Source organism: Lissotriton vulgaris, chromosome 2_1, assembly GCF_964263255.1.
Source record: "Lissotriton vulgaris chromosome 2_1, aLisVul1.2, whole genome shotgun sequence".
NCBI lineage: Eukaryota > Metazoa > Chordata > Amphibia > Caudata > Salamandridae > Lissotriton > Lissotriton vulgaris.
The window spans coordinates 813,625,219-813,639,054 of record NC_141687.1 but is presented as its reverse complement, the minus strand read 5'-3'; the positions used below and the strand labels follow the sequence as shown (position 1 = coordinate 813,639,054).

Below are 13,836 nucleotides of genomic sequence, written 5' to 3'. Positions count from 1 at the left end.
AGCCACAGTCAATGGTAAGCTAGTCCAAAATTTAAAACTAGTTCTAAGCGTTCTACCAGCAGCGAATTCTCGTTTTTTCTTGTTGGCTCGATCCATGTCTCTCTTTGTTTTTCTTGCCTTCAAATTGTTTGTCTTATATTTTCCAATGCTTGATTTGGTCATTTTGTTGTTGACATTTTATTCTCTTATTGAGAGGTTTTTTTAAGCCTGTTTTTTTCCCCACTCTTGAGACTATCGCCCTTATTATCACTCCAAATTTTTGCCTTATGCCCATGTGGCCTTCTTTTCCATGGAGCATACAGCTAAAGGGAATCATGGTGCCTCTTACCTCAGCTAAGCATCTATCCTGAGGAAGTTTGACTGTGTACAGATATTTACTCTGCTGCTCACATTGTTTTATATGGTGATGCTGGCATAGTTTTGTCCTGCTTCTGCTTCTTCTGCTACATCACACATTCTCATTTATGACTGGCATCATATGAAAGATGCAACAATTTAAAGAATCTTTGTTTAAATTTGCCACGACCATTGCACTCACTTGAAGTATTTTGGTTGATATTCCTCACAGTTTTCCTCCATGTGCTTCCTTCGATTTCTTTGGAGCTCTTCTATTCTTTGTTTTTCTGAGGATGCAGCTTCAATGTTACCTTCTTCCAAATATCTAAATATATGGAAAATTATAATTTACAATTGGCATTGGTCATTGATAAATTGGAAAATCAAGCTATGTTTAACGTGATTCACCATTTTATTTCTAAAAAAACGTATCCAAATTAGAACTGCTGTAAAAGTAACTTACCTGGAAACTCTCATGTTGGAAGACACTAAACACTTCCGGACTTCGATATTCCATGGGTGTGAGGACTCACCCTACTTTGTTTAGGGGAAGGACTGCAAAGGCACCTGCAGTCTGGGGCAGATGTGCTGAAAGCTGGACATTTTAGTGATGTGCATTATGCTTTAAGCATCTATAGGCCACATGATATTTAAAGGTGGTACATTGGTCACACATTCAATACAGTTGACTGTTAGGAGTTTTAACCTTGAGAAGCTCAGGAGATGTCTTATCTTCATTCATCTCTTCTGAACATAATCCAGAACCCCATCTATTTCTAAGTATTCCTTTTTGTCCTCACTGTGCATATGTACTGTACAGCTGTGTTATCTGCAAAATGGGCACCATTAAGTTTGTAAACATCCCCCTAAGCAGCTTTAACCTGCTTGTCTCAGCCCCTGTATCCAATGCCTACATAAGGAGCTTTGGTGCCTTTCATAAAAAGCTTTCCTGCATTTTAGAGCTAAATCTGTATTCTGTAAAGAACACTTATCAGAGCAAGGAACTAAAATGACAATGGCCATAAAAAGGTCTAACCACTTGCACATCCAGAAACCAGAGTAGGGACATCAAGTGTTAACTCTAATGGCAAACAGGTTAATCTGGAAAGGTCTCTCTATATTAAATATCGAGAGAGTTGCAGGGTATTTAATATGCAAGTTATAAGTATACCACCACTGGCTAAGAGTGTTTCAGAGAAAGAAAACCAGAATTCACTTCTACTCGAATAATAGGAACCCCATTAGTTAGAGCCATTGTAAAAAAGATACCAATGAAATGGGATCTCAACCTAAAACTCTGAACAGTGGGTGGGTAATGATGCATAAAGTGGAGGAATTCCCTAAGACAAAGCTAAGCAATTTGGAAAATCTTTCTTTTTAAAATTTACTTTTTTAATTTTCATAATTGCTTCATTGCCACCTCGAAATGCGAGGTCGTGAAAGATTAAAAATTCACAATCACAGAGCCTCTTCAAAATAAGTAGAATACCAGCCAGCAGTAACCTTCATTGCATCAACAATATTTACTCTTTCTTAGCCCATTCTAAAACCATTACAAGACGCCTTCAACGTGTAAACAGCCCAATCCTCCTCCCTCCCCAGTAACGGGAGCATCTCCTTTATCTACTGGCTATAAAAACCCAGGTATCGATATTTATGGTGGCATCAACTCTGTTGACATTATGTAGGTAGGACCCTCTTTACCCTTTGGACTTCTGCAAAACGTATCCCTCACTCAGCCATGGACTGTTCATTCAGGCATCTTAACCAGGACTTTTTAAATATGGCAAACAGTGCCATCTTATCCAGTAACGACACCCTGTTTTTTCCAAAACCATCTGAATACTAACAACCTAATGTTGATTGAACGCCTCCTTTTCCTTGGCAAAGGATCCAGTAGGCAGAGCCTCTCTGAAGATATAAATGAGCAGTGAACTCACCCAGATACTTAACTTAACATAATTATAACAACTGTTCATTTCTACACATCTCTACATTGAGAAGACATCTCTGCTTATGTGGTTGCCCCCATTTGTTGCTGAATTTTATTGCATGTTTTTAGACCCTGCACACTGGGGCACTGCTGTCCAGTGTATGTGCTCTGATCTCTAAAACATGTAGAAATTAGCTAATCCCTGACTGGCGTGTTTACTCTCTTATAAAGCCATAGTATATGGTTCAGAAAATAAGCCTATGGCATAGACAGATAAAAGTCTCCTGTGGACTGCATTATTTAATGTGCCATCAACTAGTATGACACACAAACACATTGTATCCGGACTGCTGCAGTTTAGCTCTACAACCCAACCTGTCAAAATATCCTTTATGACAGGGGAAAGCCTTCCTTTTAATTATTAATAACTCACCCCTATATAGGCCTTGTAGCCCACAAAGAAGGGTACATAGTATCTAAAAGTGGGACATTTAGAAATGTAATGTTACCGTGTCCCTACAGTGACAAGGACCCAAAAGCTATTTTCACTGTGGAAAAATCAAGCTATCCTATGATGAAAACTAGAGTACAGATTATAATATAAATTCTATATCTCGAGTTAGGCACCAGCTAAAAAAGCAATCCATGTTTAGTATTTATTAAGAGCCCAAATTCAATTGTGAAGTTGGATATTTTATAATATTTAGGAACTGTCAATCAAGTGCTTGACCTTAATGAGGTGTGATAACTGCTACCAGAGTAGGGACAATGGCCTGGGCGTGGAGAGGGGTTCTCTTTCCCTGGCAGAAATACCAGTTGGGGTGGGTCCAGGAACTTAATTACCTTCAAAGGCGCCTGTTCTGTGACAAGTAATGTTAACACCTGGAAAGGCCGACCTTTGCCCCGTAGTATGGCACCAAAGCCAGGGGGAGGAAAGCTACTAACAGAACCGGTTTTGAGGGACCACAGAGGATGGTTTCTCCATTTTGGATTTTGGGTAAAAGGTGTCCTGTGGGACTGTTTGCAGTAGGGCAAAAAGAAACTGCTACAAACGTGGGTAGACTGCCCCAGGGAACTTTTAGCCTTTTGATTAGTGCAAAAAGTCACCACCAAACACTAGCTGGTGCCAGGCATAAATGTGCACCCCAATTGCACCATCCTCGGAACACATGCTGGACCTGTGAAGGAACAGAATAAGGACCGCACCTGCTGTTTAAGACCTGAGTAGGGGCCTGAAGGACTTAACCTGCCCAGACTTGTGCCCAGAATACTAAAGTGAACTCCAAGGGTCAGTTGGCTGCAAGAGGCAAGATCCTGTTTTCTTAAGTGTCCAAATGACCAGTAGAAACTTGACCTTGACTAGAAATTGCTGTTGGACTCTGTCTGACACAGTAAGAGTCTCTATGTACCTCCCAATTACCAGTTACACAGTGATGGATGGGATTTTAACTTCATCTTGCTCAGAGATCTCCTCACCTCTAAAAAAATGAAAAAAAGCATAGGGACTTAAAACATTTTCAGTGAAAAATATCCAAAGCTTTCATGCGCCAATGTGACCAACCTTTTTAGGTATCTGACCTTCAGTTCCAAGCCAGCAGTGACATTTTCAGCTGCACCCAGATGCGGCTTTTTTTGTCAAAAAGTGATCAAGTCCTATTCTGTGTTGCTACTTTCAAAAGAAGTGACAAAGTCTCTTTCTGAAGTGGGACTTATAAACCTTTTTGAACTTTTGACTTTCAGACTTTCACCAGGGCCAATCTGTCTCAGGTCTCATCGTGGTCGGCCTCAAATCAGGCCAAGATCTTGTCTACTGCAACCTTGCTTACCACTGGTGCGTAGCGTTTTTGGGTGCTTTTTTCACTTAAATATTTGCAAATTCATATTTTCAGTTCTCTCTTAGATTTTTTTTATGTCAATTTACTAATTACACTTTCCTCTATTTTTACAAGTTGGGTTGGTATTTTTATTGTGTTGCGTTGACTTTTTAACTGTTTTGGTATTTCTCAGTGCTTTACAGATTTTCTTTATGTTATGCCTATCTGTTCTGTGCAACAGCTACCAGAGGATGAGCTTCGGTTTAAATTATTAAAATGTTTCACTGGTCCAAACAGTTTAATTACTTTATTACTTGTGGTAGACCTACCATTCACCCAAATAAATAATTAACTTTCTTACACCTACCAATTATGGTTAAAGTCTTGTGGTTCAGATAAGCATCTTTGACATTTAGGGGGAATGGCCAAACTTAATTTATAGAAAACCTAATGTTTGCCATGGAACATGCATACAAATTATGCATTTAAAGTATATTAACTTAAACTTACTGAAAAGAAGATTTCATATATATGCTGGTCCATCACCATTCTTAGACAATGTTTCTCTGCTGTACTGGAAATTGCCACATCTATAGATTGTAGAGACACCCTTGTGTCCACATCCATTCTTGTCACAAAAATAATAAGACTTTACTTAGTAGGCAACCTAGAAAAAGATAACCCCGCTATGTACACTCTTGCCACTGGACCTGTGTTCCAAAATAACTCAGGTTAGCCTCACATTCCTCACAAATGGCAAATAGGCTTACCTTCTATGAATCATTTCCCATATAATAAAAGCCTTATAACAAATGGGCCAGATCATCATTAACCAGCCATGGGATCTACAGAAAAAAGAACTGCACATGAATGTTGACATTACCATTTTGTCCTAAAAAGTTTATCCATATGTTGCTTCATTTTTGTTTTCAGCTTAATGCAGAACTACTAATCATTACATGCAGTTTAATTATGCCTTTAATAAAAGGATCTCATGATGTCCATATTGTAAGCTAGGTGTCCTAGGAGCCCTACAGATGACAGTGGCACATTCCTAAGGATCCTGGTAGCTCCCTGAGTTTTGACTATTGATTAATCAGGAAGACTTGAACTCCAGGAATTTAGAAAGCAAATGATTCACAATATTCCACATGGGATAGCGTTGCAGATAACAGGATTAAATAACTTTTAGGCACATCTATAAAAGGTAATGTATTCTTTTATGTTTGTTTTTAACAGGGATGTTCTAATAGGACCACCATTTGCTCTAGATCCATAGACTGTTTAGTGAGACATCCACCAGTTACAGACTTTTGAAATTCTTCAACTCGTAAAATCAACTGCACATAGAAGATCAACTGCACCTAATGGCTCCAGTTTCTGAGGTTTCAATGCGCCACCGCATCATATAAAGGAAAAGCATTCTTATGACTGTCCTCAAAGGTTCTCTGGCATTTTTGAGGGCATTGATTGCTTTCCACAGGTCACTGTATAAAGTGACTCTGGAGGTGTCATGCATGGTGCTTTCTACGACGCACTCAACTTTCAGATAATCAAAATGATAATAATAGTCTTATCATATGTTTTCGTAGTAGACTCATGTCAAGACACTTTAATGAGTGTTGTGAAGATGGTACGGTCCGGTTAAGGAGCTAGTAAAAGATATGAACAATTGCAATAAGATATCAACAATTGCACTATGCACCTAGCATAGACCTCTTTCACCCACAAGAAATCTTTTTCACCAGGTTGCACACTCTCAGAGTGAGCTCCCCTGCCTCTTTCAGACCTGTATATTGACTTTGCAGCCGTTCTCTGAGTTAACCTGGTGTGCAATGAAAAGAGACCTCACAGCTGAGCATCATACTACTGGTTTAGGCATCGTGCTCTATTATTGGGCCTACACCAACTGTTATTCTCCACAATCTCACTTTAGGAAGCGCGGGGACACGCCAGTGGCGTAACCAGGCGCTTAACAAATGCCCAAATAAATAAATAAATAGGAAGAGAAGGGGCTGAGGCCCTGCCTCTCCCACTCGGAGCAGTGTGACAGGTGTCAATCGGGTGCTGACCTACATAGATAATTCAATATCATGCCACTGTGGTGCCTTGACTGTGTGACACATTTTCTAAATGAATAGAGACAAACATCCTCCAAAGAGGCACGCTTGTGGCGACTCTAACCCTATGCAGATGATCATAACCTGCTTTGCAAAATCATCACTGGACAACCTGGGCCCTTCCACCACGTCACTGATCACTGTCTGTTCAGTGATCAGTCAATACGCTCCCTTCCAGGCATTTGAAGGTTGACAGCTGAGGATAATAAGAGAATCAGTGACGAAATGAATGCCCTAAACAACAACCTCAACATTTCAGTGAAGAAATAGTTCAGGTGCTCGGTGGAAAATATAAATGAGAATGCAATTTGTTGGACAAAGAAGATAAAGTGTCAAAGAGGGACTGGGGATTGTTTAGACTACAGCTGACACAGTCACCAAAATTAGCAGTGAGATAAAGAAGATAGATTGCTACACAATGCATTTTGATTGTTGCGATTATCAGAGGGAAGAGAACAGGTATATGGAGCCGTACATTTAATATGTTGTTTTTCATGGCAAATCCTAACTCAGTAATTGGTATTGCTCACCCTTGCCCTTGCTCAAAATCACGCCTGGGGTCCTTCACTGGACCTGTGATAGAGTGAATCCCCCAATTTCAACAACTCCAACAAGAAACAACTTTCTGCAGCCAAGGAGTTAGCAAACTCCCATACCCCAGTCATAGACTGTTACTGTAAACTGGAATAAACCTACAGGATGTTCATAAATAACTACAAAACTCAAAATCACGATTTGTGCAAAAATTATAATTTATGCACAAATAGGGATTTACTCACTACTCAGAAGGAAGGCTTTGGAAATGAATGGGAGATTTGCACCTCAGGAATAGCAAGGGAATGGGCATTGTCCAAGCTCAGAACTCAACAATCACCCATCTGTTAAACAGCTGATTGTCCAACCCAATGCTTTACTCAGAAAAGATAGTAATTTAACACATGCACCTAAAATGAAATACCACATAGATAATGTTAACAAGTACAATAAAATGAACTGGTGTTTGGACAACGGCACCAAGGGATACTGTCTACCTCTTACCTTTACCGGAGTGTCCCTCCTCATGTAAATCATGGCAGGTCCCCTCTAGGGTTCAAATGTCTATGCATGAATCAAAGGTGCATATTACCCCAGTTCAGTAATGATTACGTTCAGTTCAGTACAGTCCCCTTGATAATGGTAAAACTCCTAAAGTTAGGGGTGCCTTGTCGTCCATAGAGGGAGAGAATGGCCTACATTTGTTTAAAATGAGAAATGAGAGCTACACCAATAGAGCTAGCCATTGAGTACGGACTAGCAACAATTCATAGCGACCTTCTGGACATCTAAACGAACATAGAATATGGGTATGCATTCTTAGAACATGAACATCTCCCTCATAAGGATGGATGACACCTTGATTGATATCATGACAGTTCATCTCTACAATCCGCCTCTCAATGCCATCTAGAAGATGCTTTGTAAGATGTCAGCAGGACCAGTCCTGTCTGAGAAGGATGCCATATTTGAGCTTTTTAGAAATGTAAAAAGTCAGTGCAGGCTCTAAGATGGAAGTTAAACTTATTCACAAGGCTAATTCACATGATAGCGAGATAAAACAGCTCTATCAGTGCCCTAATGGCCAAACCTTCAGGCACATTGGCTCAGCTCTACATAGAACAGCTGATGTGCTTGGAGTCATGTGCCCATTCACCATCTCGTTTGTTCGCAGATGAGTGACACCACATTGTCCTTTATTATTAAAACAGTCTCTCTGCGTATGAGCCTTGTCAGCAGGAGGAATCAATACAACGTACACAAAGACAAAGGTACTCAGAACGCGATAGAAGTTGGTACAATCACAGAAACGTATTTTTGAGCACTTACTGATTGTACCTGGTCTGGGGAACCTGAGGGTGTTGATGTGTGATGGGCAGGATGGCTACTAACACACGTGTCAGGAATACAGGGTACACTTTGCGACAATCCATCCACATTGACACATGCGCTCGTGAAGAAACCTGATGCCAGAAGATGTAATATTGTAAGTAGTCTAACATAAGTAGGTATTACATACAGCCGACGTGTAATTGGTGGAGGAGAGGGTGTAATTTGCTTAAGGAATCACAACATTTAGGATCATTGCTTAGCCTACATTCTTGATCTCCACAGGTTTCCTAAACTGTGCCACCTCACTTCTTACATGTTTCACTTCTTCAATGTTTTTTCCTGGCCAATGCCATCTGCTGTAGTTTCTGCTAGAGTATTACAACCTCCATTTACTTTTCTCGGAGAAGAGGGGTAGGTCTGAAATGCCCTTTAAGCTGTTTAAATATTGTGAAAAATGTTTGCAAAAGCATTCATTCCACATTTTTTTTAAACAAAACGTATGCAGGCACTCCTCATAATTTTAGTAGGTATAAGTTACCATTGATGGCTATGAGTTTTTTGTGCTATTCCCGCCCCGAAATATATGCATTACAGCGGATTTTTTTTGCAGAAAATTGTCAACGTGTTTTGACATTCCGCTCTTGTTGACATTCACCGCCAAAAAACCTTTTGCATTTAAAAGTTGACTGATGTTGCCATTTGCTCAACTTTGCGTAATACGAGTTAGTGCACAGACGTTTGCTTAATTCAGCCTTTGCTTATCTGGTACCAAACTATAAACACACACATGATGAATCTTGGACATGGGGCGTGGCTAAGGCGCCGATGTAGGTGGAAGCGGGACTCCGGAGCTCCTCCGTGCCCGCCTCGCACCACCACATATCCTGCGCCCGACTCACATCCCGACCCCTCAAAAGTGCCCAGGAGGGCATCGGGGGCACGCAGGGTGATTCTGGAGGACTGGGGGCCCCTGTAACTACCCCCGCTGGACTCTGAGAGACAAGCGCGGCACCCGGAGAAGAGAGCGCCCAAAATGGCGGCCGCCGTCCTGCTCTGACGCGCCTGGCGGTGGAGTTTGGGAGGCGAAGAGGAGCCCCCTAACGCTGTGGTGGCTGACCGCTGGCCGGCGGGGACCCCCGGAGAGCGGGCAGAGGTGAGGGGAACTGGCTGGCACCCTCGCAGGCGGATCCGGAGGACGGGAGACGACCGCCCTGCCTGACCCTAAAATGGCGCCGACGGAGACCCAGTGACCGCCTTGGCGGCCGACTGTGGAGCTGCTGGAGCCGCGTGGAGCGCTGGATCTGCGTGAGGCACCCGACCCGCCCTCCTAGTGGTGGCATTGCCGGGGAGCCTGCACCACAGGTGGTTGGGGGGCGCACGAGTGCAGAGGACGACGAGGAGAGCGGGGGATGAGGGGCTGGCAACCCTCTCCCACGAAGCACTGACGTTGCAGGTGGGAAGAGGCGCCTACCTGGCCTCGGCGACCGTCCACGGAGCCGCGGAGACCGCGTGGAGAACTGGGTCTGCGGGGAGCACCTGTCCCGCCCTCCTGGTGGTGGAATTGCCAGGGAGCCTGCGCCACTGGTGGTTGGCGGTGCACGAGCAAAGAGGACGACGAGGGGTGCAGGGGATGCGGTGCTGGCTCCCCACCCCCACGAGGCACTGAATTTCCGGGCGGGAAGAGGCGCCTACCTGGCCGGGGACGCCCGAGTACAGCGGGCCACATCGAGACTGGTGCTCATAGGTGCACACCCTGCCTGAGCCTTCTCAGCGCCCGGACCCGGGGCACTGGTGCCCCACGACCCTGGTGAAGAGAGACCTGGCCCTTGGACAGCTCCACGAACTGGACCCCACGAGGCGCGGGCCCAGAGGTCGGAGGGAACAACAGACCTGAGGCGGACCAAGGGCGGAGAGCGGGAGCATCAGCGACCACCGCAGGGGCACTTGACGGTCGCTGCCCGCCAGGATGGTACGTGGCAGCAGGAAGAAAGGCTTCGAGGCCCTGAGGCTGGACGACCCGGGGCACCTCGTCGACGACGTCCCGCCGGGGGAGGGGGCCGGGAGCTCGTCCCGCCCGCGGGATCCCTCCCTGGGGGACATAATGCAGGCGATTGTGGCGTCGCGGGAGGCTCTTGAGAAGCGCATAGACACCATTGGATCGGACCTGACCCTGCTGAAGGACGACCACAGGAAGCTGAAGGAGCGGGTGGCGACCTCCGAGGTTACCCTGAAAAGTTTGCCAGGGGACGTGGCGGAGCTAAAAACGACACTGGCGGAAATGGCGCAGAAGGTACGGGTGCTAGAGCTCCGAGCTGAGGACAGTGAAGGGCGCTCTCGGCGCAATAACCTCCGCCTCGTGGGGGTCCCTGAAAACACGGAGGGGCGAGACGCGGTCACCTACCTGGAGGGCTGGCTACGATCTGAGGTGGCCCCGGAGGGACTCTCGCAGTTCTTTGCCATTGAACGCGCACACAGGGTCCCTGCGCGTCCCCCCAAGCCGGGGGCGCCCCGCGCCCGATTGTACTGCGGCTCCTGCACTTCAGGGACAGAGACCATATACTGCGGAGGGTGAGGGACATCCCGGACCTGAGAATCGACAACAGCAGGGTCATGGTCTTTCCGGACTTCACCAGAGATGTGCAAAAGCAGCGGGCCTCCTTCCTGGCGGTCAAGAGGAAATTGAGATCGCTGCAACTACCCTACGCTATGCTGTTCCCGGCGCGGCTGCGGGTGGTCGATGGGGAGCGCACCCACTTTTTCCTGACGCCGCAGGAAGCTTGGAGCTGGTTGGACGCGAGGGGGGAGCCGGGCACAGGCCCCACGCCACGGACCTCTCCCAGGAGACACTCCACGGAAGCGACGCCGACACGACGATCTGGTTCCCCATCGGGCTGGCAGCAGGAGCGAGCCAAGGCGGTGCAAGCAGTGGCGGCCATCAGCCTGGGGGACGCCAGCCCCTCCAGCAGCGCGTCGGAGCAGTCGAAGGCCAGTACTCCCAGCCCTGGCTCCAGCAGTGGGCACGAACTTTCAGAGACGGACCTGCCGGTGGTGACTCCCCAGACAGCGGATGATATCCTTGGCTGTGACGGTTCGTGAGACATTGGCCACACGAGTAAGGTACTGGGGTACGCAGGCGGGGGGGGGGGCGCTTCTGGACGCTATGCAGTGGGGTGCGGATGCCCCCCGGGACTTATTACTGAAACCTTGGGGACGGGGAGAGTTGGGGGACCTCTCCTGATTGTTGTTAGGGGAGGTGGGGCGGGGGCGGGGGGCTTCGGGCCTGTCTGGGGCCGGCATCGCTGCCACTCCAGCCCTATTTTGTAGTGATACGCCTTTTGATACTTGAGTTTGGATGGGGTTTCCACGTTGGTTGTCTGTCCGGGGGTGTGGGAGTTGGGGTAGTTTGATTATGCAAGTTGGGGGGGGGACGGGGTGGGGCCTAGTCGTGCTGGGGGGGTTGCCGAGAGAGTGGATGGGGCTTGGCGGACTCTACCATGGCATCCGACTTAGGCTACAAATGTCTCACATGGAACGTAAGGGGGATGCACTCGATGCATAGGCGTCATAAGATCCACTCCTATCTGGTCAGGCGGGGCATACACATCGCCTTCCTTCAGGAAACTCATCTGCTGGATAAAGAAGGGAGGGCACTGCAGCGGCGCTGGAGGGGGCAGGTCTTTCACACTGGTTACTCTGCTTATGCTAGGGGGTGGCCATCTGGATACGGGCGGGGGTACCCTACCAGTGCGCACAACAGGTAATTGACCCAGAGGGGAGATACATAATGGTGCGTGGCAAGCTGGACGGGAGGGACCTTAACCTGGGTTGTACGCCCCAAATGTGGACCAACCTGCATTCCTCTCACTACTGTCCAAAAAGCTAGCTCAGTTCCTGGTGGAGCCCTTGCTCCTGGGCGGCGACTTTAACAGCGTGGCCGACGTTGCTCTGGATAGATCCCACCCCCCCCTTCCGAACGCACCAGCTGGTAGACTTGCACTCACGCGCTCGGCCTGGCAACGCCAGTGGGGACTGGTCGACTCCTGGAGGGCTAACCACCCGTCGGACAGGGACTACTCATTCTTCTCCGCTCTCCACGAATTACATGTCCGTATTGACGCCTTCCTGTGCTCGCAAGACGTGCACGCGGAAGTGTGCCACAGTGAGTATCTCACGCGCTCGATCTCGGACCACAACCCGCTTCTCGTGCGGCTGCGCTGGTCGCAGATCCGCCCGAGGATTCCGGCTTGGAAACTCCGCCCTGAGGCACTAGACGACCAGCTCTTCCGTACCACGATTGCCTCGGGCATCGAGGCATATTTCCAGGTGAACGCGGGCACGGCGGGTTCGGCCGCGACGGAATGGGACGCCTTTAAATCGGTACTGCGGGGCCAGTGCATTGCGACGTCATCGGGAGTGCGGAGAACGCTACTGGAAGAAATTGAGAAAGAGGACGAGACCCTACGGAGGCTGGAGAGGGCGAGGCCTGAGCGGCCGGACACTCACGAGGCCCTGCTGGGGGCGCGGGAGGCGGTGGCGGCGATGGTGGAGCGTCTCCGATGCTTTGATTACAAGGCCTACCTCACGCGAGCGCACTCGGAACGCGACAAATCGGGGGCTCTCCTGGCCTGGCTGGCCAACCCGACCTGCCGGAGCTCGGTCATCCTTGAGCTCAGAGACCATGCGGGGGCGGCGAGATTTGATCAACAGGGGATTAACGCGCTGTTTTACGACTACTACACAGAGCTCTACCGCAGCAGGGTCCTCCCTTCGGTGGAGGAGTTCCGGGCCTTTCTGGAGGGTCTTGACCTGCCGGAACTGGAAGAGGAGGTCGCGAAACGACTCGGGGACAAGATCGAGGAGAGAGAGGTGCGGGTCGCCATCAAGAGCATGGCACCGATGGATTCCCTACAGAATTCTATCTCACCTACGCGGATCTCCTAGCGCCCCGGCTGACATGGCTGTACAACGAGTCGAAGCGGCTGGGCTGTCTCCCTGCGACCACGAGAGAGGCGCTGATTGTCCCCCTACTGAAGCCGGGTAAGCAGCCATGGGACAGATCGGCGTATCGCCCACTGTCCATGCTCAACCTGGACTACAAGATTCTGAGCAAGATCTTGGCGACGCGTTTGCTCCCTCACATGCCCGTGCTGGTACATGCGGACCAATCGGGTTTCATCCCGGCCCGCAATACGGCGCTTAATGTGCGGCGACTCCTGCATATACTAGAGGCCGACACCTATGACGGCGACGAGGCAGTGGTATTTGCTGTCGACATGGAGAAAGCCTTCGACAGCCTGGAATGGCCTTATCTCTTCCATGTTCTACGAGCGCTGGGCCTTGGCGAAGGCTTCGTAGATTGGACGAGGCTGCTCTATACGAACGCGACGGTGAGGGTCAGGACAGGGAGGGTTATCTCTGAGATGTGCGGGGTGGGCAGGGGCACCCGTCGGGGTTGCCCTCTTTCCCCCTTGCTGTTTGCCTTGGCCGTCGAGCCCCTTGCGGCGCGGGCCCGGCTGGGCCGGGCGTATCGGGGCCTGGACGTCTATGGCCAAGTACACCACATCGCACTATATGCAGATGATCTGCTGATGTTCCTGGCGGACTCGGTGGACTCCCTGCGGGGAGCTAAGACTCTCCTGCAATCGCTGAGTAGAATCTCGGGCCTCCGAGTGAACTGGGCGAAGTCCCACCTATTCCCGGCCCGCCCACGGAGAGCATGCCCGCAATCTACGGAGGGCGTGACTTGGAAAGAGAGGAGCCTACGATA

The 13,836-nt window shown here is 48.4% G+C and overlaps 1 protein-coding gene across 1 annotated transcript in view; it reads right to left on the bottom strand.

Annotated features, from left to right (window-relative positions):
• Window positions 1-13,836, bottom strand: part of OSBPL6 (oxysterol binding protein like 6) — a 699,671-nt gene that overhangs the window by 4,324 nt on the left and 681,511 nt on the right. Inside the window, exon 22 of the mRNA XM_086956201.1 lies at window positions 539-661. Coding sequence (XP_086812327.1) covers window positions 539-661 — 123 coding nt within the window. The remainder of the gene's footprint in view (window positions 1-538; window positions 662-13,836) is intronic.